General features: G+C 36.1%; 1 protein-coding gene across 4 annotated transcripts in view; it reads right to left on the reverse strand.

Annotated features, from left to right (window-relative positions):
* rab3ip (RAB3A interacting protein (rabin3)) overlaps positions 1-27500 on the reverse strand; it is a 45681-nt gene that overhangs the window by 8838 nt on the left and 9343 nt on the right. For 2 of the 4 annotated variants that reach the window (XM_056455274.1, XM_056455273.1), the window contains exons 2-9: positions 26949-27048; positions 23094-23364; positions 19963-20122; positions 15495-15590; positions 7445-7522; positions 4266-4469; positions 2163-2291; positions 821-933 (exon numbers count right to left, since the gene is read on the reverse strand). In XM_056455274.1, the coding sequence (XP_056311249.1) occupies positions 821-933; positions 2163-2291; positions 4266-4469; positions 7445-7522; positions 15495-15590; positions 19963-20122; positions 23094-23356 (1043 nt within the window). In that variant the 5' untranslated portion in view covers positions 23357-23364; positions 26949-27048. The remainder of the gene's footprint in view (positions 1-820; positions 934-2162; positions 2292-4265; positions 4470-7444; positions 7523-15494; positions 15591-19962; positions 20123-23093; positions 23365-26948; positions 27049-27500) is intronic. The other 2 variants (XM_056455275.1, XM_056455276.1) reach the window with 2 other exon arrangements.

Raw genomic sequence — 27500 nt, forward strand, 5'->3', positions numbered from 1 at the left:
CTGCTGACAGAAGGAATTTTGGCTTATAACTCAGCCACACTATGTCTGATCTGCCTGAAAAGTCACATGTTCGATAAGATTCCTCTCCTGAAGACATCTACATGCCAATATTGAGCCACAGTCATAGCGCCACCTGCTGACAGAAGGAAGTTGGGCCTAAATTGGTGATTTCTGAGGGTTTTTAAATATATGTCAGCTTAATTTATTATTGTCTGCTGTTCTCTGTCAACCATGAGGCCACCGGGCAGCGGTGAGCCCGGGTTCGAGGTCCCTTTCATCGCTGCTTGCAGCTTTAATATGCATTTGCTTCTGCAGCAATAGTGTCATTGGGTATGAATGTTTGATGAATGATGATCCAACTGTCCTATAAGCATATCAGTAGTCGGTAGGAAGCAGATAATGATTGTAAGTGATGTTAAATTTCATTTTGGTGCAAATTGTCCTTGTAAAATATAAACATATTAACTTCTAAGCAAGATTAACTGTACTTTGAGCACAACAATTAGCAGTATGGTTATACTTTTAATTTTTGTTTTACTTTTAACATGTTCTCATAATAGGAGCTAGCCTGTTGTGATGGTCTTGCCTACAGTGTTATGTAAGTGAAATGAGTTTCAAAACTTGACTTTGTCCATCTGCATTCTCATGTAACTGACAGGTTGACCTTTGTCAATAAAATAATCATCAGAGACTAATAACGTTTATCATATTTGCAGATACACGATTCAAATTAAGACTGTTGTGCATTTAACGAAAGCATTTTTCCACAGAATAACACAGCGGCTGGCCTGACGTCAAGTGTCAGCAGCTGGGAACTCACTTGGGTCCTCCACACTCCACAGCAGAAGCTCTGACCACCGGTAGCGGCTGGAAACCCACCGGCTCCACGCTCAGTGTGTTCTGCTCCACTGCCTCCAGGATTGCAGAGCCGAGCTACAAATCACACAAACTATACATCAGCCAAACCTAAATGACATAAAAAAACATTTAAAGTAGCTTCCTGAACTGCTCGCTATCTCTCAAAGAGCATTTGCAAGTCTGAATAAACAAGCTAAACTCTTTTTATACAGTTAATTTCAACCCCCTGTGCAGATATTTAAGACTTACGGCTGTAATTGTAAAGAACACTGAATAAAATGTATTTTTTATACTAAAGAACACATCAATTTGTCACCCAAAAAAGGTAATTTGGTCTATAAATATAAAAGATTCGCTCCCTTGTAGACCTTGAGAGTAGTTCTGCAGTAGTGCACTACTTTTAAATGCTACAGAAGTAAAAGTGACTTGAATTACGCAGCTTGACTGTAGCTGTGCTTCACATTTTGAGTAGTACTTTGCAAATATACTGTTATACAGCAGACATCAATGTTTTCAGCAATTCATGAATAGATCCAACCAGCAGGGAGCAACCTGCCGATCCAGATTGTCAATCCTTCGCTGAGGTTGTTCAGCTCATTAAAGCTAGGAATTTACTGAAACTAATGTCTACATCTTTTCACAGAGGAGCTGTTAGGTGTTCTGACAAATGGCATCTCCCTCTGGTATGAGAATAGCAGTGTATCAGACAAGAACACCTATAGAGTCAGCTGAAAGGTCCATTGGGAGTCAAAATGACATGTATTGAGGAACTGTATCAACAATGTTTGTCTAGGGCATATAGCATTAGCACCCACCCTGGCCATAGTCTGCTCATGCCATCAGGAAGGCGGCAGCGAAGCCTGACGAGCAAATCAGTACGGTTTCATCATAGTTTTTATCCTGTCATTATAAGACTTTTGATTAAGACCATATTTTAAATACTATTGATAGCTAGTATGTATTAATAAATCTATAAATAGTTAAACTAGCACAAATTGTTAATATTATAACTGTTATAACAAACTGTTCAATAGTTAAGTATTAATGTATTCCCTTCTGTGATTTAAAATAAAAATTGGGTCATATTTTATTTATATAACTATATTTTTATATATTTGTGAAATTAAAAACGCTTATAATGTTAGGTTTTTATAGTGTTTGGCGTTTTTTTATGTTCTTTTTGGGTCCGATGTAACGCAATTTCGATCTGCATGTTGTTTTGAATGACAAAAATAACTGGAAACGACATAATAACAGTTGAAGGAGGTGCTCAGCAGTCCTACGGAGAAATGCCAGAAGCATACCTCGCTCTTGGAAAATGTCAGACATGGGTAAATGTCTTCTCTGTAAATGCGCTCCAGGAAGGAGCAGCTTCTCTCCAGGGTCGGCTCCTCTTTCCACGCTTTAAACTCGGTGAAGAGCAGTGAATCCACCTGAGGAAAATGCCAAACAACAAATATTATTTAATAACAGGCAGAAATTCAGGACAATTTGAAGGTCAGTCTTTTTTTTTACTCATGATAGTCTGCTCTTAAGAGTTTGTGGGGTCCATTAAGGCTCTAGGTGCAAGTGCCAACAGGTTCTGTGTATTAGAAAATCAACATGTTCACTGTTACTGTAATGCTGACAGCTTTGTGTTAACCTCCTAGCTTTCTGTTTGAATTACATCATAAGATAAATGGCTAAAACTCTTAATGAAGCCAAAAGTGCAACAAAACATGTAGCTATTAATCAGGCGATACATATTTCAGTTTGAAAAATCGAAGCAAATGGTGTGCTAAAATGCAAAAACCAGTGTACCGTTTACAGCCAAAAACCTAGCTGTAATTGGTTGATCAGGAACTATTCATTGGCTATTATATGGATATCCGCTATCGTGTCGAACCTTTCTATAAACACTCAGGTACGGCTCCAGTTGTGTTTCCATGCGAGTCTGAAATGGCTCAGGGCTATTAAAAACTGTTCTTGTCATGGTTAGACAACAGCGATTGTGCGTTCTCCGTAACTGGCTAGGTGGAAGAGCGCTATTTATTTATCTTTTATTTTAAGTAAATATCAGGAAAAACAGAGTCCCAAAAACAGAAATATCAGAAATAAACAGATATATTACAGTCCATATCTCTGTTTACATTACACTTACATTACCAAGGTAATGACCGGCGCATTTGTATTACATTCCACAGAGCGGCACAGTGGAAAATGAAACCATTTGCTTACTGACTTTCTGGGATCAGCATGGATTGGAATGCTTAAACAAACCGAACCATTCAGTTCAGTAGTGGTAAACTGACTATAGTTCTGTTCTTGAGGAATATATTCACTCAGTCCTCGCATTTGTAACATAATAATGTAAATTTATAATGTAAATTTGAATCAGAACCATCAAATATGGCTAAACAACGCTTGTTGATGCACCTCTTCCTGAAATGATCTCTTCATAATTGTCCTTTATTTAGTGTTTTAAATCAAATATGAGGACCTGTCTGCTTGCACTTTTTGTAGGGACTGTTTAAAGTTTTAAACAGTGTGAGCAGGGCTTAAGGAAGGAAAGAAAGATGAATGGATGGAATCACGACTTGAACATTAATAAACTTGACAGTATGTTTGGTTTAGCACTAGAATGGACATTAGAAATATTCTTGTCAGATTCTCAACTAAACATCAACCCTACTGTATATAAATTGCAGTTATTATTGCAACACAATGCTGTAAATTAAGCGACCCCCGGTGGTATATTACTGTCCATATCTCTGTTTACATTACACTTACATTACCAAGGCAATGACTGGCGCATTTGTATTACATTCCACAGAGCTCCATAGTGGAACCATTTGCTAGCTGACTTTCTGGGATCAGCATGGATTGGAATGCTTAAACAAACAGAACCATTCAGTTCAGTAGGGGTAAACTGACTATAGTTCTGTTCTTGAGGAATATGTTCACTCAGTCCTCGTATTTGTAATATAATAATGTAAATTTATAATGTAAATTTGAATCAGAACCACCGAATATGAGGACCTGTCTGCTTGCCCTTTTTGTAGGGATTGTTTAATGTTTTATAATAGATACACCTTAAAATTACACCGGTCATATGGTTATTTTTTGTAAATATTACTATACTAATATATGGAAAGGGCTGTATAAAGGCCGGCTCACATTGCGATTTTTTTTTTATAATCCTAAACGATTACATTCATACACTTGACAGTATGTTTGGTTTAGCACTAGAGAGGACATTATAATATTCTTGCCAGATTCTCAACTAAACATCAACCCTACTGTATGTAAATTGCGGTTATAATTGCAACACCATGCTGTACATTAAGCAAACCCGGTTGGTATATTACACATGACTCTGGATGTTTGAAGGTTGCCACACACATGAACGTACACAAGCAGATACAAACCTCTTTACACTCACGTACAATGGGCTGCGTCACCGCCACCTCCTGCTGGCTGCCCAACATTGCGCTGCTCGTGCTCTTGTTGCGGACATGACCCTTCTTAAAGGGCGCTTTGGGGCCGGGGGGCATTTCCTTACAAGGGGACGTGGGAGAAGTTGACAGGACCAAAGTCTTCAAAGCAGCCACCTCGGCCTGAAGAACATCGATCTAGATGGAGGGGAAAAAAAAGAGAGAAGGACTGGTGAGATTTCAGACTTTACATAACAACTTGAACTTTCGTTTTAGTTTGGTTTTAGTTTGATGTTTTTGATTTGTAGATCTTTGTCCTTCTTTTGGCTCCTCTTGCTATGTCCTTATTTTATTTGTGCTCAGACGATTGCCAAAATGATACTACACAAACACTAGATTTGGTTTGGAAGGTTTGGTTGCCAAGTATTCTCAAACCTATCCACCTTTTTCAGATTGTGTTTACTGCATTTTCAATTATTGGTTACATTTTCAGCTTGGGAACACTTCCATTCCTAAGAACTGAAACAAATAAATTCCAGTAATATGGATATGCTGTAAATAATCCATATCAATAGTGAAAAGTCAATGAAAGGTATGTTTTCCTTTGTCTTTTATTTATATCTATAATGTAAATAATGTTTTACTTGGTATTTGTAATGTGACATTAATAGCACAAGTAACGTTTCGTTAGTTTTCAAACTTGTCTTAGTTTTCGCAAATTGTAGGTACTGTAAACCAGGGGTTTTCAAACTGTGGGGCGCACCCCACCAGGGGGCGCCAGCACCTATTAAGGGGTGCGAGATATCAAGGCGTGCACTGGAGTAAATTCTGATGACGATTTTTAAGCATTCACTAGAAGTAATAATAAGATTAACGTTAGCTTCACAGCTAACTATTAGGCAGCTGTACAGTTAATGCGTTCCAGTGACATATATACAAATAAAATGGATGGGTGCTTTTTAAAATGAATGACGGTGAACGAATGAAAGTCAAACCGGTGAGCCGTCTAACAAAAAAGTGCCCTTCTGAATCAAATCAGCAGGACGCCCATCTGGATCTTTCACTTACTTCGAAGACTAGTGACTACGTTTACATGGACGTCAGTAATAGTTATTTGCCTTAATCTGAATAAGACAATAATATAATGACGTGAAGTGCTTTTTGAATGTTGCGTCACCAGGCTATTCACGTCTCATGTTATTTTGGGTGTTTCATCTTTAATTTCTCGACTTTAACTGCAGTTCGGCAGTCTAACTTTCACTCATGAACATTTCATTCATGCCCCCGTGACAAACTGGGGTTTTTTACGCGAATATGAAGGACTGGTGGAAGAGTGTTGTTTTTATTGATACGGGAGGGGGGTTGTTGAAAAGTTTGAAAACCTCTGCTGTAAACTATTATATTCCCTTTATTCGGAAAACTGGACGCCCAGTGTTCTCCGGCCTCCGGCACCTAGACTGCAGCTCAGCACAGGAAGTTTTGCCAGATAAAAATGGTCATGCTCAACTGAGCCTGGTTTCTCTCAAGGTTTTTCCCTTCACTTTCGTCAATTGGTGAAGTTTGTTCCTCCACTGTCGCCACTGGCTTGCTTGGTTTGGGACTTGCAGAGATGCGCATCAATGGATTACTCTTCAATGTTTGGACTTTCAGCAGTGAATATTAAACCACACTGAACTGAACTAAACTGAACTTCAACTCTGAAAACCGACACAGTTTCAATCTTCTAGAACTTCATTGTTAAGTTGCTTTTGACACAAGCTACATTGTAAAAGCGCTAGAGAAATAAACATGAATTAAACTGAAACATTAATTATTACAGTGTGGGAATGATTTTGTGGAACAAGAAACAAGTTACGTGTCAAGCAATTGACTTAAAATGAAGGAACAAATTAATACAAACATTATTAAGTCATGGGAATGTATTTTATTTTATAGCCATTTTATATTTGGGCTTCCTTAGTGAATTAATGTTGATGGAAACCAATTTATTCAATAAATCCCAATGCGATTTAATAACAAAACTAACTTGCTGACCAACCTTACTGCACAATGTTCCCAAACATCAGGTATTAGAATGCAAGGTAACATGGCGGTATTTGTACAAGACGTCAATCATTTAGAAAAAAAAAGCTAAAGCTAAAGTTAGTGATTATTTTCAACAGTTTCCCAGAACGTGACGACTTTGTTTTCTTAAATGGATGAGACGGAAAGTTTGTTGTTTGGATGTTGCGTTAATTGCAATCTATATTTACACAATATTACAATTTTTCCATCAAATGCGCCACTTTAAATGGGAACAGAGCTAATAACAAATGTTAATAGTTCAGAGCAGTGTTTCTCAACCACGTTCCTGGAGGACCACCAACACTGTGGCCGTTTTTTAATTCCAAGAACGCAGAGAACGAACTTGTGTTCCTGTGAAGACCAGGTCACCTCGGAAGAATGAACTCGGGAGACCGCGAGAACATTGAACGCGTCCTGTGAGAAATAATAATAATAATAATAATAATAATAATATATCCACCTCCAGTCGCAATGACTTCTGGGACTTCTTGAGCGAGTTCGATGCTCAAGTCTGCATCCGTGCATCCTCGATATCAAGAACACATCCGGGAAGTTTCACGCATCCTCCGTTCTTGCGCTCTTAAGTTTTGGAACTGAACTTTGGCAGTTGATGATGACGTTACACGAGAATACGAGGACGCAAGACCGCTGAAGAACGCATATTAAGATGTTTTGGATGTCTCCTTTGTCTGTCATACCCATCACAGGTCTTTCTGTCTCTGAGATGATTAGAATCAGGTGTGTTTGGTTAAGGGGGCATAAAAAATGTGCAATGCTGGTGGTCCTCCAGGAACGTGGTTGAGAAACACTGTTTTAGAGGGTTAAGGAAAGTTACTACAGTATTTTGAAAGCAAATACATCGTAATCTTGCGTTTCTTCTTTCAAAAAGTCACTAAATATGCTACTTTGTTACTTTTTAAGAACAGAAATGCTTTACGTTACTTTAGTATCATCCTCAAAACGTTTTTTTGTATACAAACAGTTATAACAGTTAACTTACAAAAGTGGTGTGCAACGGATTTAATTTCGAAGACTGTAATATTGTAATGCAACTTATTTAATTCAAAATGACAGTAACTAGGGAATTGTCCAACTTTTTGATAAGTCACCTTCCCCAGCGCCTCCTTTAGCTGCTTCTCCGCCGTGGCCTGCTTCAAGTTTGCCTCGTGCACCATCTTATGAGCCTCCTGCAGAGAACGCCACAGATCAGATTCACGTCAAACTCAAAATCCCCACACCAACAGAGAGCTCCACCACACCAGAGCAGAGAGAGCTGGCAGAGCGGCGCTACAGGACCAGGACACTCCGGGACAAACACAAATCATGACATGAGAAAAGAAAACGGGAGAAAAGTGAAATGTCTAACAGAAGGGAAGTGACACTTCAGAGCGGAATCCCTGAACACTCAGCACATCTGGAGTCATTTATGCATTCATACATTTACCCTGTGCACAATGATTACAAGAAATGACTTGCTTAATTCGTTTAACTTCAGGATTAGTTACTTGATTGGGGACTTGAACCAGCAACCTTCTTGCTGTGAGGCGACAGTGCTAACCACTGAGCCACCACTCCGCCGCTGCATTAAACGCTCTAGTCATATAGTAAAGTTCCATATAAACCCACATAACCAAATACTATAGTAACGAATAGCAAACGCTATAGTGTTTCTGAACAATACTATAGTAAAGTAATTTAATTAATCTGGTAATTCTACAGTTGCTATGGTAACAACAACACTTATAGTAACATAAACAATTTAAAAAATACTATTCTACAACTACAGGGTATTATACAACAGAACACCACAGTTTACTGTAGTAAAACCTAAAGTACACTACAGTATATTAGTTCACTATAGTTAATACTAGAGTATGCTGTAGCATTCATTATCAAAGTGTATACAGTATGATGCACTTTACTATAGTATGGTTCAAAATAGTATTTACTGTAAATTACTATAGTATTTTTTCATGTGGGAATGCTTAAAATGGGGTTTCGTGACACACTGAAACAAATTAACATAAGATAAAATCAACAAAAATCAAATAAACGCTGCAGGAATGACATATTTGTGTGCTAAAATGCAGGAAAAGTTAGCATTTTAGCACTTCCTGGTTCACCGTCCTAAAATCAGTGGGTATTCTGAATGTATTTTTGGCTAAATTACTGACATTATGTCAATAACACAGGCTTAATATAGTTTTATATTAAGAATTAGCTGCGCTAAATCATAGCAATAGCCACCTTTTTAAGCTAGTCATCTAGCTGTTTGCTAACACCTGGCTAATACTATAAATTACTAGTTTTTTTCATGTGGGAATGCTTAAAATGGGGTTTCTTGACACTGAAACAAATTAACATAAAATAAAATCAACAAAAATCAAATAAACGCTGCAGGAATGACACATCTGTGTGCTAAACTGCAGGGAAAGTTAGCATTTTAGCACTTCCTGGTCCACCGTCCTGAAATCAGTGGGTATTCTGAATGTATTTTTGGCTAAATTACTGACATTATGTCATTAACACAGGCTTAATATAGTTTTATATAGAGATTTAGATACGCTAAATCATGGCAACAGCCACCTTTTTAGGCTAGTCATCTAGCTGTTTGCTAACAGCTGGCTAATACTATAAATTACTAGTTTTTTTCATGTGGGAATGCTTAAAATGGGGTTTCTTGACACACTGAAACAACTTAACATAAAAATAAAAACAACAAAAATCTAATAAAAGCTGCAGGAATGACACATTTGTGTGCTAAAATGCTTAAAAGTTAGCATTTTAGCACTTCCTGGTTCACAGTCCTAAAATCAGTGGGTATTCTGAATGTATTTTTGGCTAAATTACTGACATTATGTCAATAACACAGGCTTAATATAGTTTTACATTAAGAATTAGCTGCGCTAAATCATAGCAATAGCCACCTTTTTAAGCTAGTCATCTAGCTGTTTGCTAACACCTGGCTAATACTATAAATTACTAGTTTTTTTCATGTGGGAATGCTTAAAATGGGGTTTCGTGACACACTGAAACAAATTAACATAAAATAAAATCAACAAAAATCAAGTAAATGCTGCAGGAATGACACATCTGTGTGCTAAACTGCAGGGAAAGTTAGCATTTTAGCACTTCCTGGTCCACCGTCCTGAAATCAGTGGGTATTCTGAATGTATTTTTGGCTAAATTACTGACATTATGTCAATAACACAAGCTTAATATATTTTTATATAAAGATTTAGATACACTAAATCATGGCAACAGCCACCTTTTAAGCTAGTCATGTAGCTGTTTGCTAACAGCTGGCTTATACTGTAAATTACTATAGTATTTTTTCATGTGGGAATGCTTAAAATGGGGTTTCTTGACACTGAAACAAATTAACATAAAATAAAATCAACAAAAATCTAATAAACGCTGCAGGAATGACACATTTGTGTGCTAAAATGCAGGAAAAGTTAGCATTTTAGCACTTCCTGCTCTACCGTTTTGAAATCAGTGGGTATTCTGAATGTATTTTTGGCTAAATTACTGACATTATGTCATTAACACAGGCTTAATATAGTTTTATATAGAGATTTAGATACACTAAATCATAGCAACAGCCACCTTTTTAAGCTAGTCATGTAGCTGTTTGCTAACACCTGGCTAATACTATAAAGTACTATAGTATTTTTTATGTGGGAATGCTTAAAGTGGGGTTTTGTGACACACTGAAACAAATTAACATAAGATAAAATCAACAAAAATCAAATAAATGCTGCAGGAATGACACATCTGTGTGCTAAAATGCTTAAAAGTTAGCATTTTAGCACTTCCTGGTTCACAGTCCTAAAATCAGTGGGTATTCTGAATGTATTTTTGGCTAAATTACTGACATTATGTCAATAACACAGGCTTAATATAGTTTTATATAAAGATTTAGATACGCTAAATCATAGCAACAGCCACTTTTTTAAGCTAGTCATCTAGCTGTTTGCTAACACCTGGCCAATACTATAAATTACTATAGTATTTTTTCATGTGGGAATGCTTAAAATGGGGTTTCTTGACACACTGAAACAAATTAACATAAGATAAAATCAACAAAAATCAAATAAATGCTGCAGGAATGACACATTTGTGTGCTAAAATGCAGGAAAAGTTAGCATTTTAGCACTTCCTGGTTCACCGTCCTAAAATCAGTGGGTATTCTGAATGTATTTTTGGCTAAATTACTGACATTATGTCATTAACACAGGCTTAATATAGATTTATATAAAGATTTAGATATGCTAAATCATAGCAACAGCCACTTTTTTTTTAAGCTAGTCATCTAGCTGTTTGCTAACACCTGGCTAATACTATAAATTACTAGTTTTTTCATGTGGGAATGCTTAAAATGGGGTTTCGTGACACACTGAAACAAATGAACATAAAATAAAATCAACAAAAATCTAATAAACGCTGCAGGAATGACACATTTGTGTGCTAAACTGCAGGAAAAGTTAGCATTTTAGCACTTCCTGGTCCATCGTCTTGAAATCAGAGGGTATTCTGAATGTATTTTTGGCTAAATTACTGACATTATGTCATTAACACAGGCTTAATATAGTTTTATATAAAGATTTAGATACACTAAATCATGGCAACAGCCACTTTTTTTAAGCTAGTCATCTAGCTGTTTGCTAACAGCTGGCTAATACTATAAATTACTAGTTTTTTTCATGTGGGAATGCTTAAAATGGGGTTTCGTGACACACTGAAACAAATTAACATAAAATAAAATCACCAAAAAAAAAAAAAAAAAAAACGCTGCAGGAATGACACATTTGTGTGCTAAAATGCAGAAAAAGTTAGCATTTTAGCACTTCCTGGTTCACCGTCCTGAAATCAGTGGGTATTCTGAATGTATTTTTGGCTAAATTACTGACATTATGTCATTAACACAGGCTTAATATAGTTTTATATTAAGAATTAGCTGCACTAAATCATAGCAATAGCCACCTTTTTAAGCTAGTCATCTAGCTGTTTGCTAACACCTGGTTAATACTATAAATCGCTATAGTAATTTTTCATGTGGGAATGCTTAAAATGGCGTTTCGTGACACACTGAAACAAATTAACATAAAATAAAATCAACAAAAATCTAATAAACGCTGCAGGAATGACACATTTGTGTGCTAAAATGCAGGAAAAGTTAGCATTTAGCACTTCCTGCTCTACCGTTTTGAAATCAGTGGGTATTCTGAATGTACTTTGGCTAAATTACTGATATTATGTCAATAACACAGGCTTAATATAGTTTTATATAAAGATTTAGATACGCTAAATCATGGCAACAGCCACCTTTTTAGGCTAGTCATCTAGCTGTTTGCTAACAGCTGGCTAATACTATAAATTACTAGTTTTTTTCATGTGGGAATGCTTAAAATGGGGTTTCTTGACACACTGAAACAACTTAACATAAAATAAAATCAACAAAAATCTAATAAAAGCTGCAGGAATGACACATTTGTGTGCTAAAATGCTTAAAAGTTAGCATTTTAGCACTTCCTGGTTGACAGTCCTAAAATCAGTGGGTATTCTGAATGTATTTTTGGCTAAATTACTGACATTATGTCAATAACACAGGCTTAATATAGTTTTATATTAAGAATTAGCTGCGCTAAATCATAGCAATAGCCACCTTTTTAAGCTAGTCATCTAGCTGTTTGCTAACACCTGGCTAATACTATAAATTACTAGTTTTTTTCATGTGGGAATGCTTAAAATGGGGTTTCTTGACACTGAAACAAATTAACATAAAAGAAAAATCAACAAAAATTAAATAAACACTGCAGGAATGACACATTTGTGTGCTAAAATGCAGGAAAAGTTAGCATTTTAGCATTTCCTGGTCCACGGTCCTGAAATCAGTGGGTATTCTGAATGTATTTTTGGCTAAATTACTGACATTATGTCATTAACACAGGCTTAATATAGTTTTATATAGAGATTTAGATACACTAAATCATAGCAACAGCCACTTTTTTTAAGCTACTCATCTAGCTGTTAGCTAGCATCTGGCTAATTAGCACTACAGACACTGTTAGCAAAGCAGAGCTGTGCTGCTATTTAAAATGCACTGCACAGAGATCACCTAAAAAGAAAAGTACTTTGTAAACCTTTCTGAAGATTGCAAGTTCTCCTAATAGATGTTTACTCCAGCTTTAGACTTAAATATTAATAAATATTAATATTTAATTAACACATATACATAAATATCCTGCTCACTTTTGACCAGAATCTGAAACATACTGCTCTGTATAACTCAAAGTTTATAACTCAAACCTTTATGAGTTACAACGACAACAGAAAATGCTTCCTAAGATAAATAGACTTGTTTAAGTGTTTAGTCACTGAATTAAAACCCCAAGCGAAACGTGAGCAACATGAAGCGGACAAACAAGTGCCGTACTCTAGATTTAATGGTGCCGTAAAATAGCGAATGACGCAATAAACATGACTCAATACTTTCAAAGAGATACTCATCTTAATATCATTTCTGGAATCATTACATAAGCTTGGTTAAAGGTACAGTTGACCCAAAAATGAAGATTCAAGTCACTCGACCTTGCATTAGTTTAAGGTTTGGAACATCATGAGGGTGAGTAAATGAAGACAGGATTTTTATCCTTGGACAAATTATTCATTTTCAGAAGCTGAGAAGTGATGGAACGGTGGATTTGTTTACGATGCTGATAACATGCGCACGTAACAGGCGGATTTAGTGGGTGTTGTTTTATGAACGGTGTCATTTATGAGGCACTCGCTGTACTGGAGAAGTTCCCTGTGAGACATTAAAACTGTCTGGAAATCTGCGATGACTGATATGAGTTTATTGTTTCTACACAAACATGACAATTAAAACAGCGGTGAAATATTTTCATTATTCATATGGGTTGTTTTTAAGGTATACACTACTTGACAAAAGTCTTGTCATCGATCCCAAAGAGCAGCAAATAATAACAGCAAATAAGAAGGTCGATTTTACAGATGAATCATCTGTTGAACTGCATCCCGATCATCACAAATACTGCAGAAGACCAACTGGAACCCGCATGGAGCCACGATTCTCATAGAAATCAGTCAAGTTTGGTGAAGGAAAACTCATGGTTTGGGGAACATTCAGTATGGGGGAGATCGGCAGATTGGATGGCAACATCAACAGCCTGTGGTATCAAGACATTTGTGCTGCCCATTACATTACAAACCACAGGAGAGGGCAGATTCTTCAGCAGGATAGCGCTCCTTCTCATACTTCAGCCTCCACATTAAAGTTCCTGGAAGCAAAGAGGGTGCTCTAGGATTGGCCAGCCCAGTCACCAGACATAAACATTATTGAGCATGTCTCAATAAAGGATCTTGATGAACTCTGGGAGTCCTGCAAGAAGGCTTTCTTTGCCATTCCAGATGACTTTATTAATCAGTGATTTGAGTCATTGCAGGGATGTATGGATGCAGTCCTCCAAGCTCATGATGGAGTCATACAGGAGCCTTGCTTTCCTAATAAAATAATTAAAAATCAAGGCATGATCATATTTTATTTTGGTCAAATAAGCGTAATCTAGAAGCTACTTCTGATACCAAATGATCAACTAGAAGTCAAGTTATTATTATTTGCTCCTCTGATGTGTGGTGTCCCTCAGGGCTCTATTCTCGGTCCGATTGTATATCTTTCGTACATGCTTCCTTTAGGGTCAATTTTTAGGAAACATGGCGGCGTCTCTTTTATTTCTGAGAAAAGAGAAATGAGTCGGCACAAAAGCAGCGGAGCTTTTATTATTCCCCAGTCCACCGCTGCTGGTACTCCCACTCATGATCACGTGGAGAAGAAGCAATGCTCTTTTATCAGACCTAATACTTCTAAGGCTTACGTTATAATGCGGCTCTGTGCAGTCTAATAAAACACAACACTTTATTAATGATTCGTTTTTTACAATTATTTCTACAACGAACACTACGCAGTATTATTTTACATTTTATTATTCGATCACCTAAATACTGTTAGACTCTACGGAAAACAATAAGACACTGTTAATTTCATTTGTATCCTTTTCTTTACTATATTTATCTAGTCTTGCAGATTGTTTATTATATTTTATGCAGATGCACTCCCATACAGTATCGTCCCAATCAATATAATTCATATTCTTATTGCTATATATATATATATATATATATATATATATATATATATATATATATATATATATATATATATATATATGGGAGTGCATTGATAAGTTATTCATATATATATATATATATATATATATATATATATATATATATATATACATATATATACACACACACACACACACACACACACACATATATATATATATATATATATATATATATATATATATATATATATATACACACACATATGTATATATATACACACACACACACATATATATATATATATATATATATATATATATATATATATATATATATATATATATATATATATATATATATATATATGAATAACATATCAATGCACTCCCATATATATATATATATATATATATATATATATATATATATATATATATATATATATATATATATATATCAATAAGAATATGAATTATAAAAATAAAAATAACAAAATATGGCAATGTTAGATTTTTCCAATATCATGCATAATTCTTATAATATCTTTCCATAATTCTTACAAACATTTGGGATCATGTAAGTGAGAAAAAAACGTAACATTGCTGTAGTGATTCTTATATGTCAATGAAAAAATTCTTACATATTGTGCCTTAAATGGATAGTTCACCCAAAATAAACATTTTCTCACAATTTACTCACACTCAAGTGGTTCTAAACATACATTAATTTCTTTCTTTTGGTTCTTCCTTTGTGTTCAACAACAAGTTGAGGATGTATAACCGATGAGCAAATTTGTCAAGTTACCATAAACTACTTTTGTAAACAAAGAAACAGGGATGGTAGGAATGTGTACAGAGCCTGATGCATACAGTAGACGCGCCATCAAGTACGGTTTTAGTCCTGTGCTGAGTGTTCAGAGTGACTCCACATGATCAAGTGCTCACACACACACACAAACCCACACACAGATCGGCTCTGTCATTTGGTTGAAGAAACCAAACAAACCTCAAACAGGCTAGCAGTGAGTTCCTCCAGCTCCTGCCCCAGCTGGTCTCTCACTTTAGAAAGCCTCTCACACTCCTCGTCTTTTAACTTAAGCTCCTTCAGACACATGCAATGACATGAACAGAACACAAATAAATGAAAAACAGAACAAAAACAGGGAACGTATGGCTCATTCTCTCAATTACCACGTCACATCGATGAAAAAGGGTGGATGATATAACACACACAGCTTCTTCTAAAAAAAAAAAACACACACACAGTAAATCTACCCTTTCAGGCAATAGAATATGTAGGATGGATTAAGCATGGAGTTCATTGGGTTACAATTGTTAGAGTTTCCAACTTTGTCAGCAAGAGCCTAATTAGCGGACACATTTTCATTTACCGTAAAATCTCATTTTGTTTAAAAAAAACAGATAGAAATTGTGAGAAAATCAAATCGTGGAATCCAAGTCATGACTGGAATCGTGAGTTAAGTGAATCGTTACATCCTTAATGAAATTAATAAAGATTCTGCTCATTTTTGCACCTTTTTGAAGCACTTAAAACTCCAATGGCTTGTTTCCACCAAGTTGTACAGCTTGGTAAGGTACGGGTCGTAACAGGTCACCTTTATCAGGCTTGCGTTTCCACTGCCAAACGGGTACCAACGGCGTCGTGTACGACAGAAAGCTTCCGTCGATGTCATTCTCGCTCGGGGACACGTCAAAGTAGAGCTGTATGGGTCGTTCACATATCACATGAGAAGCACTTCTCACAAACAGATGCTTTATACACATAAATACTTGTGTACTAGTTCAAAGTTGCCTTCGTGCGGTACGGGGGGTCACTCCGGGGCTGCCTCCCCATCATCAAAGGTGCGAGCGCGAGGATCCCCGACCCTCCAGCTGCCGTTTCCGGCGACTGCCGGGGGCGAGAGGCCGACCGAGTTCCCTCGGTCTCCTTCCCGGCTCGACCCGATCGGCGGTGTTGGGAGGATGGGGTGTTTCGGTGAATCGAAGGTTGGCGCCGCGAGCTCCCGGCGGGTACCCGACTGGTCTCGCCCTTTCTCTTTCTCAGGGAAGAGGGGGAGAGGCCGTGGGTTTTAAAGTCTCCTCCCGTTTCCCCACCCGGGAGGGGAGCTGAGGGGAGACGCCAGTCCAAAACCTGCATTTCGTTGCCTTGTACTTGTACATGTGTGATGACAATGAATTGAATCTAATCTAAAAAAAAAAAAAGGCGATAATAGTTGAACACGGCAGTTTGTTCACGTTTTAGGTTGCTGAAAGAATCATTTGTTCCTTTGTTTTTCCGGCGTCTCCTTTGCTTTTTCGTACATCACTCTCTTGTTTGTCTGTTTCTGAAAGGATCGGATGTCAGAAGCACTAAAATAATCAGGCGCACGTTATCATCATCAGCTCAAGAAGTTATTTGAGATATCGACGAACGCACGTGAGAAAGCGAAACTGCTCGCGCTTTAGACGGCTTTGTAAACTACGGGGCACAGGGTAGATTCTGCTCTTCTTCTTGGCTTTGTGGCTGTTCATCAAGACGACGACAAGGTTTGTTTGAGCTCGGGTCGACCATGGCTTATTATTATATGTATATAATATCACGGTGTAATCTCTCGGCTGTTTAATTAAAAATGGCGCTTCCTTTGTTTTCATTCTTCTTGTTTACGAATTGGTGACATTTGTCTGTAAATCTTGGTACCAGTTTGTCTTGGTACCAGTTTGTCGTGCCAGATACCGTTCCAAAAGGGTAGTGTACGGTTCTCTTTTAGGTACCTTTTGTCTGTTTCTGAAAGGATCGGATGTCAGAAGCACTTCAATAATCAGGCGCAGGTTATCATCATCAGCTCAAGAAGTTATTTCAGATATAAATGAACGCACGTGAGAAAGCGAAACTGCTCGCGCTTTAGACGGCCTTGTAAACTACGGGGCACAGGGTAGATTCTGCTCTTCTTCTTGGCTTTGTGGCTGTTCATCAAGACGACGACAAGGTTTGTTTGAGCTCAGGTCGACCATGGCTCGTTATTATATGTATATTACGATGTAATATCTCGGCTGTGTATTTAAAAATGGCGCTTCCTTTGTTTTCATTTTTCTTCTTGTGTACGAATTGGTGACATCTGTCTGTAAACCAATAGCGTTCAGCTGCCTGTCTTGCCCCGCCTATTGGTACCCTTTTGTCGAGCTAGGTACCCTTCGGAAAGGGTAGGGTACAGTTCTCTTTTAGGTACCTTTTGACAGTGGAAACGGCCATAAAAGCGTACTGAACCGTATCGTACTGTACCACTCAGTGGAAACGGGCCACAAGTGATCGCCTAAACATGAGCTATAATAAAACTGTCCCAAAACAAAAGTCTTATCTGTGCGGTTTTCACATACAGGAATCACACAAGTATGTAATGAAGAAAGATCCTTATATACTTATTTTGGTTAAATTGGTTAAAGTTAATGCAGAATATCCCATCTTCAGCATCTCTGGCTGGGTTTATACACTTTTGTATTATAAGATTATTACATTAACATTTTCTCGCTACACGTTGGTGCTAGATGATGGCAGGTTTGTGTGTGTCATTCTCAGCACTGCAACTGATGCTGTTGTTTGGTTAGACCAGCATAGATGTCAATAACGGGACGAGGGAGGTCACGTGCAGGACAAATATATGGGACACCCTGGCTAATATGAGAGAGCTGGCAACCCTAGAGCTCAGCTACAACAAGCTAGGCGGTTTTAGAATCATTACATAAATGCAATACTGCTAAAATATCAACAAAATATTAAAAAATGACTAAAATCAAACTGAACTAAACATGAAATGAAGTGAAATTACTTCTTTTTTTTTTTTTACAAATACACAAAAGGCAAAAAACAGCTATTTTAATAAATAAATATTCTCAAATGACTATAAACGTACAATATCTAAAATTTGAATAGTCATAAACAGATATAAACGGTGTAATAAAGCAGCAGTTGCTGAATGAACTGAAGATTATTTAGCTGCTTTTATTGATTCAGTCTGACTAATAAACATGACTATGGAATCTCACGGAAGGACTTAGTTCAAACACTCGACTAGTTTTGAGGTGAGTCTGGAGTAAAAACATGCCATTATATGTTATATATTCATGTGCAGCTTTTACTACAGCCGTAGTTCATTGAGAAGTGACACAAACAGCTGTCGTTCTCGCAGAACGATTATCTTTTAAGACCATTGCTTTTGTTTACATCCCTCAAAATGGTCTTTATACACGCACCGGCGACTTGATTAGGTACACCTGTCCAACTGCTCGTTAACTCAAATGTCTAATCAGCCAATTACATGACAGTAGACATGGTCAAGACGATTTGCTGCAGTTCAAACCGAGCATCAGAATAGGGAAGAAAGGGGATTTTGAACGTGGCATGGTTGTTGGTGCCAGACGGGCTGCTCTGAGTATTTCAGAAACTGCTGATCTACTGGGATTTTCACGCACAACCATCTCTAGGGTTTACAGAGAATGGTCCGACAAAGAGGAAATATCCAGTGAGCGGCAATTCTGTGGGCGCAAATGCCTTGATGCCAGAGGTCAGAGGAGAATGGCCAGACTGGTTCCAGCTGATAGAAAGGCAACAGTAACTCAAATAAGCACTCGTTACACCCAAGGTCTGCAGAAAAGCATCTCTGAACACACAACACGTCCAACCTTTAGGTGGATGGGCTACAGCAGCAGAAGACCACACCGGGTGCCACTCCTGTCAGCTAAGAACAGGAAACTGAGGCTACAATTCACACAGGGTCACCAAAACATTTGGATGGTCGGGTCAGAATTTGATGTCAACAACATGAAAGCCATCCATCCTGCCTTGTATCAGCGGTTCAGGCTGGTGGTGGTGGTGAAATGGTGTGGGGGATATTTCTTGGCACACTTTGGGCCACTTAGTAGCAACTGAACATCGTGTCAACACCACAGCCTACCTGAGTATTGCTGCTGACCATGTCCATCCCTTTATGACCACAGTGTTCCCATCTTCTGAGGGCTACTTCCAGCAGAATTATCTCAGACTGCTTTCTTGAACATAATGAGTTCACTGTACACAAACGGCCTCCACAGTCACCAGATCTCAATCCAAATACAGCACCTGTGGGATGTGCTGAAATGGCAGATTCACATCATGGATCTGCAGCAACTGCGTGATGCTATCTGCGTGATGCTATCATGTCAATATGGACCAAAATCTCTGAGGACTATTTCCAGTACCTTGTTGAATCTGTGCCACGAAGAATTAAGGCAGTTCTGGAGACAAAAGGGGATCCGACCCAGCACTAGTAAGGTGTACCTAATAAAGTGGCCGGTGTGTGTGTTCTACATATTTATGATTTATGTATATATGTTTGTATATGGTTTTTCTATGTTTCCAAACAATAGTGTTTTTCAACATTCACAAGTGCTTTTGGAGAGCGAAGTGTTGTTCGGTGAGCGCTGTTTGTTTAGCATCTCACCCGTTGTGCTTTAGCAAGCTCCTCCTTCAGCTTCTCATAGCCTTTCTCTCGGACCTCCATAACTGATGGACTTCTGAGGCGGGACAGACTGTCAGTGCTCAGCCCCAAACCATCCTCTCCATCAGCGTCCACCGCATCCACAGCTGCTGGATCACTTCCACTGCAGAGACAAACAGCACTGTGATTCTCAAACTTCCTCTATGATGCAGAAAGAAACTGAGGAAAAGGTCACACTACACACAAGTTCTGGCGATATATCCAAAGCCAGTGATCAGTAATGCTTGTTAAAAGAACAAAATGGCCCATTTTACAAGTCTTCTTAAAGTTAAACAGTTGACTTGAACCATTTATGAACCCATTCAGCCGATTTCTTGTTCTGATGGGTTGACTATTAGCTTAGCTTAGCATAATGAATGGAATCGGATTAGACCATTAGCATTGCGTTAAAAAATTTTAACAGAACATAAACAGAGATATGATCACTAACTGTAAATTGTAGACACTTATAATCCATCCATTTTTCAGTCCTTTAAAACCGTCATGTTTACATTTATTTTGTGGATATTCCTCAGCGAATCAGTCATTGGTGACGGCGCTACAGCCCGCAAGTGTCGGTTCATTTTGCTTAGATGAATATTCGCTGTATAAAAAGCATACTGACAGTTAGGTACTATAGATTATTATGGGTCAATGATGCTACCATTCACAAATCCATACATTTCTCCATTCTGGCTGATCTTTCTATGTGGTAATTCTAACTTTCTATGAGCCCAGGAGTATCTCTCGTCAGTTAGCAATGCTATATCGTTATTATTCCATAACAATTCTCTAATTATTTGTCTAAAAAAGAGAAATCACTCGCCTGTGACGTGGCATTCAGCACAAGATAATAATGTTTTGCCCAGCCAGGGTGGCGTTCCCCTGATGGTGTAACATCACGTGAAATCTAGCAATAGCCAGTAGAAAGCATAGGTAGGTCCACACAAGCGCAGACGTACATCGATTTTTCTAGCCCATCATTGAGTCTGTTTATTTGTGTAAACGTGTGTAAATATATATACATTCATTCATTCATTTTCTTTTCAGCTTAGTCCCTTTATTAATCCGGGGTCGCCACAGCGGAATGAACCGCCAACTTATCCAGCACGTTTTTTTACGCAGCGGATGCCCTTCTGGCCGCAACCCATCTCAGGGAAATGTAAATATTTGTATATTTTTATATTATATATTATATTTATATTATATAATATAATATATTTAGATTATATTTTATATTTCTGTTTTTGTATTCTAATAATTGTAGGATTTATTTAGCCCTTTGAATACCCCTCTACCAAACGGTTGACCATGTTTTGACTGTTTTAAATAATGACTTTAATAATGGCAATGTTTATTTTATAATTTTTTTAAATAAAATAAATGAATAAATAAATAAATAAATAAAATAAATAAATAAAATAAAATAAATAAAAATAAATAAATAAATAAAAATAAATAAATAAAAATAAACAAAATAAATAAATAAATAAAATTAAATAAACAAAATAAATAAATTAAATAAATAAATAAATATAAAAAAAATAAAAAAATAAAATAAATAAATAAATTAATTAATTAAATTAAATACTTAAAATAAATAAATAAAATTAAATAAAATTTATTTATTTATTTATTTATTTATTTATTTAGATTTATTTATTTATTTATTTTTATTTTTTTTTTTTATTTTTTTTTTTATTTTTTTATTTTTTATTAAATAAAATAAAAAAAATAAAAAATAAAAAAATAAAATAAAAAAAATAAATAAATACATAAATAAATAAAATAAATAAAATAAATAAAATAAATATATAAAATTAAATACTTAAAATACATAAATAAATAAAATTAAATACTTAAAATACATAAATAAATAAAATTAAATAAAATAAATAAATAAAATTAAATAAATAAATAAATCAAACAAACATAATCCTGCTGCACTCCTACACTTGATTTTGGTTTTATTGTAAAAAAAAAAAAAAAAAAAAAAAAAAAAGCATTTTAAATGAGAATCTAAAATATTTTATGACATACTTCAAAAAATAAAGATGATTTAGTATTGAAAATTGTTTTATGTTGAATATGTTTTTCAAAATAAATTGGTCCGACACTTTCAGAATCTCAGAAAATGTTCAGATTTTTCATTGTAGGCTATATGTGTCAAGTCCGGTATTTTACCATAAACTTACATATCAACCATTTGGTAGAGGCTGATATTTTAGCGATTATGTGATGTGTTGAAAGAAAATGCACTGACTGTGTTAACTAGCAACATTAGGAGCTAAGAAATGCAACCCAAACATTTTTTTCTTGGTGGGGTAGTTAAAGGGTTACCATTTTCACAGTGTTTTTAGTAGATATATTATATAAAGGACTTGCTTTGTTTACAGAACAAGTGGATCAAATTGGATTTGCATTGTAAAGCTTAAATAAAACTTAAAAAGTTACTGTTTTTTTTTTTCTTTCATGTGGTACGTTTTTAGTTACTATACTTTCAAAATTATTTCGTATAAATATGCAGATTATTTATTTATTTATTTTTTTAACGAAATTCTGTGCAGGAAGAGCAAAAATGTCCACAGATTGTTGTTTAAGATGTTTAACAGAGCAAGGAAATTTTCACAGTATTTCCTATAATATTTTTTCTTCTGGAGAAAGTCTTAATTGTTTTATTTCGGCAAGAATAAAAGCAGTTTTAAATTTTTTATGAACCATTTTAAGGTCAATATTATTAGCCCACTTAAGCAATATTAGTTTCCGATTGTCTACAGAACAAACCATCGTTATACAATAACGTGCCTAATTACCCTAACTTGCATAATTAATCTAATTAAGCCTTGAAATGTCACTTTAAGCTGAATACTAGCATCTTGAAATATATAAAGTCAAATATAATTAACTGTCATCAACAAAAAAGAAATCAGTTATTAGAAATGAGTTATTAAAACTAAACAGAAATTGGGGAAAAATGTACAGGAGGGCTAATAATTCCGACTTCAACTCTATATATATATGTGGATGTTATGAGGATAGTAGCACCTGGGCCTGTTTTTGAGTCAGGATAAACCCTGTATGTTCCTCAGTCTCACCTGCCATTGAGGGTGTCGTCTCCGCCCAGGTGTCGGGGGGCCGAGTACACAGGCTGAGTGGGCAGCTGGTCGGCCCGGAGAGCATTGGCTGCGTTCTGGCTGGAGCTCAGCGAGTGCGTTCGGTACAGTGTGCTGGGAGGAGCGTTGTGCTTTGGTGGACTCGGGTCGATGGCGCCGTGAACGTCTGGAGTGGTGGGTGACGCCAGGTTCACCTCATGGAAACCTTCGAGCGGTTCGCTGGCCATAGCCCGATAGATCTTCATACGGCACTCTGAGAAAACATCAGGATACGCAGTTCGGTTTATAACACCAGTTTCCTAAGCAAGGCCAGTTTTCTTTATTATTAGTTTATAGAAATAACAAAAACATAACTAGAAAAGTAAAGTTCGTAGACAAACTATATGGTGGCTTGAGAAAGCATAGTCTGAACGTTTGAAGTAGTTTCAAAGTTGTTAGCATGAATTTAGTGTGAATTAGCATGTTGCAAGTATATTTAAAGTATGAATTAGCATGTTGCTAGTATGATTAGTATGTTTGTAGTATGTGTTGATATGTCCAATGTAAAGTCAATGGCAGTTTATAACAATGAAAGTCTATTGGACAGTTGCTAGGGTGTTGTAAGTGGTTGCTAGGGTGTGGCTACTAAGTTAAAAGGTCATTAGTGATAATGCTTTTTATATTTGTGGCTGTGAAGTTTAATATATATATATATATATATATATATATATATATATATATATATATATATATATATATATATATATATATATATATATATATATATATATATATATATATATATATATACACATATACATACACACATATACATATATATACATATACATATACATATTTATATATACATATACATATATATACATATACATATTTATATATACATATACATATATATATATATATATATATATATATACATATACATATACATATATATACATATATATATATACATATATATATATATATACATATATATATATATATATATATATATATATATATATATATATATATATATATATATATATATATATATACATATATATATATACACATACATACACACATATACATACACATATACACATATATATATATATATATATATATATATATATATAAATATATATATATATATATATATATATATATATATATATATATATATATATATATATATATATATATATATATATATATATATATATATATATATATATATATATATTGTCCTGTCAAAATGGTTACACGACTTTTTGATTATCATTACAGAAACAGGCAGTTTTCTAAATTTACACACATACATACATACATACATACATACATACATACATACACATATATATATATGGACATTACATTTGCTGGAATGCTGCGCTGTGTGAACTCAGAAGGAAGGTTGCCAGAAAGAGGACGTGCACGTCTATAACGTGCTGACGTAAGACGTCTACTTTAGCCAATCAGAACACTTAGACGCATTCAACTTCGAGAACTTTGTGAGAATAAAAGCCTGTGAATGTTTTCCCAGACCCATTTAGCTGCTAGAAGTTAGTCAGATAATGTTTATATATTCATCTTAATGCCAAGAGTGTAAATAATTATAGATAAAATGCTTATGATAAGCCGTTGTTTGTTTACCTTCAAGCTCCGACGCGTGTGCAGGTAAAGCAGCTGGTGAGCGCCAGCACACACACATATTATGAACATCTCGACATGCGAACGTTTTTCTTTATGCTTTCGTCAAAGTTGTTGACAACGCTGATCCATCCACAGAGTTTGTAATGCAGTCAGATGTTTACAAATACAAGCCTTACCGTTTAGAGGTCATTTCTGCTTAATGATGTCAGAATTTACCGGTATTTAGGAATGTGAACGGTCTTTTCCGAAAAAATTCCGTAACGTCCTCGCTTGTGTGAACAGCGCTTTTTTAAATTTACCGGTAAAGTCGTTCCGGAAATTTTCCGGATATTGCAACACAATCTCACACCAATATGTAACTTTTTGATTTAGTGGCTAATTCGTACGAATTCGTACGATTTAATTCGTACAATTTAGTACGATTTGCTCATCCCCCAATGACGGTTGGGTTTAGGGGCGAGGTTAGGTGCCACGCCTCCTTTTTAAAATCGTACAACTTCATACGACTGAACTCGTACGAATTCGTACGAATTAGCCACTAAACTGACAAAACGTAAAATACTTACGTTTTCTCGTGAGATCAGATATTCACCGGCTAATAACTCATAAGAGAACCGCTGAAATTTAAAGCTGGTTTGATTATAACATATTAAACTGACGTCTTTGCTGTTATTGGCTTGTTTTATGTCATTTAATATTAAACTATTAAAGCTCGGTTAGTTGACGTAAGTTTTACTCTGAATTTAGGTCAATTTGCTGGAGTTTTTTGCATTTAATTTTGTTTGAATTTATGAATTCGTTCAATAAAAAGCTGTTCTTTAATTTCATCAATCGTCACTTTTTGGCTATAAGTTTTGGTTCAGGCACTGGTACCATTTTAAAAGTATCAATTTGTCACCGTTTGATTAAAAAACTAAGACCGCTACACAATCCAACATATTACTAGATGAACTTACGTTTTTAAATGAATCTGTTGAATTAATACACATTTTAAAGGTGATCTGTAGCCTCCTATTGACATACAAAATGTATTTTCACGTGTTTTTCATCACCATGCACCATACACTACCTGACAAAAGTCTTGTCGCTTATCCGAATATTAGGAAGAACAAATACTAACTTGACTTCTAGTTGATCATTTGGTATCAGAAGTGTCTTATGAAAGGCAAAATCCTCTAGATGACGCTTATTTGACCACAATAAAATATGATCATGCCTTGATTTTTGATTATTTCATTAGTACAGAAAGGTCTGACTCTGCTTAGACAAAAGTCTTGTCACTTAACAGAAATAATGTCCAGGATAGAATATAAAGTCATGATGCAGTGGAAACAGAATGAATATTGTGTCTGACTCCATCATGAGCTTGGAGGACTGCATCCATACATCTCTGCAATGACTCAAATCACTGATTAATAAAGTCATCTGGAATGCCAAAGAAAGCGTTCTTGCAGGACTCCCAGAGTTCATCAAGACTCTTTCGAATCATCTTCAACGCCTCCTCCTTCATCTTACCCCAGACATGCTCAATAATGTTCATGTCTGGTGACTGGGCTGGCCAATCCGCTTTGCTTTCAGGAACTTTGATGTGGAGGCTGAAGTATGAGGAGCGCTATCCTGCTGAAGAATTTGCCCTCTCCTGTGGACTGTAATATAATAAGCAGCACAAACGTCTGTTGATGTTGCCGTCCACTCTGCAGATCTCTCGCACGCCTCCATACTGAATGTAACCCCAAACCATGATTGTTCCTTCACCAAACTTGACTGATTTCTATGAGAATCGTGGCTCCATGCGGGTTCCAGTAGGTCTTCTGCAGTATTGGTGATGATCGGGATGCAGTTCAACAGATCGACCTTCTGCCACTTCTCCAAATGATCAACTAGAAGTCGAGTTATTATTTGTTGCTCTCACAACTGGGATTGACGACAAGACTTCTGTCAGGTAGTGTACATCATTATATGATCAAATCCAGGTCAAGCTTTCAATCTGTTCAAATTATACTATGAACAAATAAAGACTTTGATTAACTAACATTAACAAAGGTTTGCTGTTAATGCTGAAAAACGATTGTGCTCAGTGTTAAGAAGTTAGACCTTTTATGAAATGTTAGCATTATAATAATTGCTTTGATTATAATAAACGCTACAGAACGAGAGGTGAGGACAGCTGATTATGAAGGCAGGGAAATGTACCATTGTGATGAAAAGATGTTCAAAGCTTTAGAAGTCAGCAGGAACAGCAGAAGAACGTTTTCTCCTCATAAACCACGTCTGATTCCTGATTTGTCTTCACCTACAGACAAATAAAACAAGAATACAAGCCACAGATGAATGAATGATCAGTCAAGACCCATAATAACTGAGGGCATGAGAATAAGTCATTTTTATTTTGGGTTAAATATCTTTAAAAGGGTACGAGATCATATTTTAAACTTGAGTTGATGTGTTATGTAGCTGTGTGAACATCAACAACATCTCAGGATGTATGACGCTCAAAGTTCAATGCAAAGGGAGACACTGGCTTAGCGCTTAGCACTTAGCATAGCCTACTGCGAACGAAGTTTGGGGACTACAAAAAAAACACATCCAGACTAGTGAGATCACAAACGCTTCAGGTTACGCGCATACACCATGCACACACCCTGCACAGCGAAGAGGCGCGGCCGGAGGCCATTTTATGTTACAGCAGAGAAATCACAGCACATTATGTTAGCTGACCAATCAGAGCCTCTTGAGGCGGGCTTT

This window comes from Danio aesculapii, chromosome 4 (genome assembly GCF_903798145.1).
Source record: "Danio aesculapii chromosome 4, fDanAes4.1, whole genome shotgun sequence".
Taxonomy (NCBI): domain Eukaryota; kingdom Metazoa; phylum Chordata; class Actinopteri; order Cypriniformes; family Danionidae; genus Danio; species Danio aesculapii.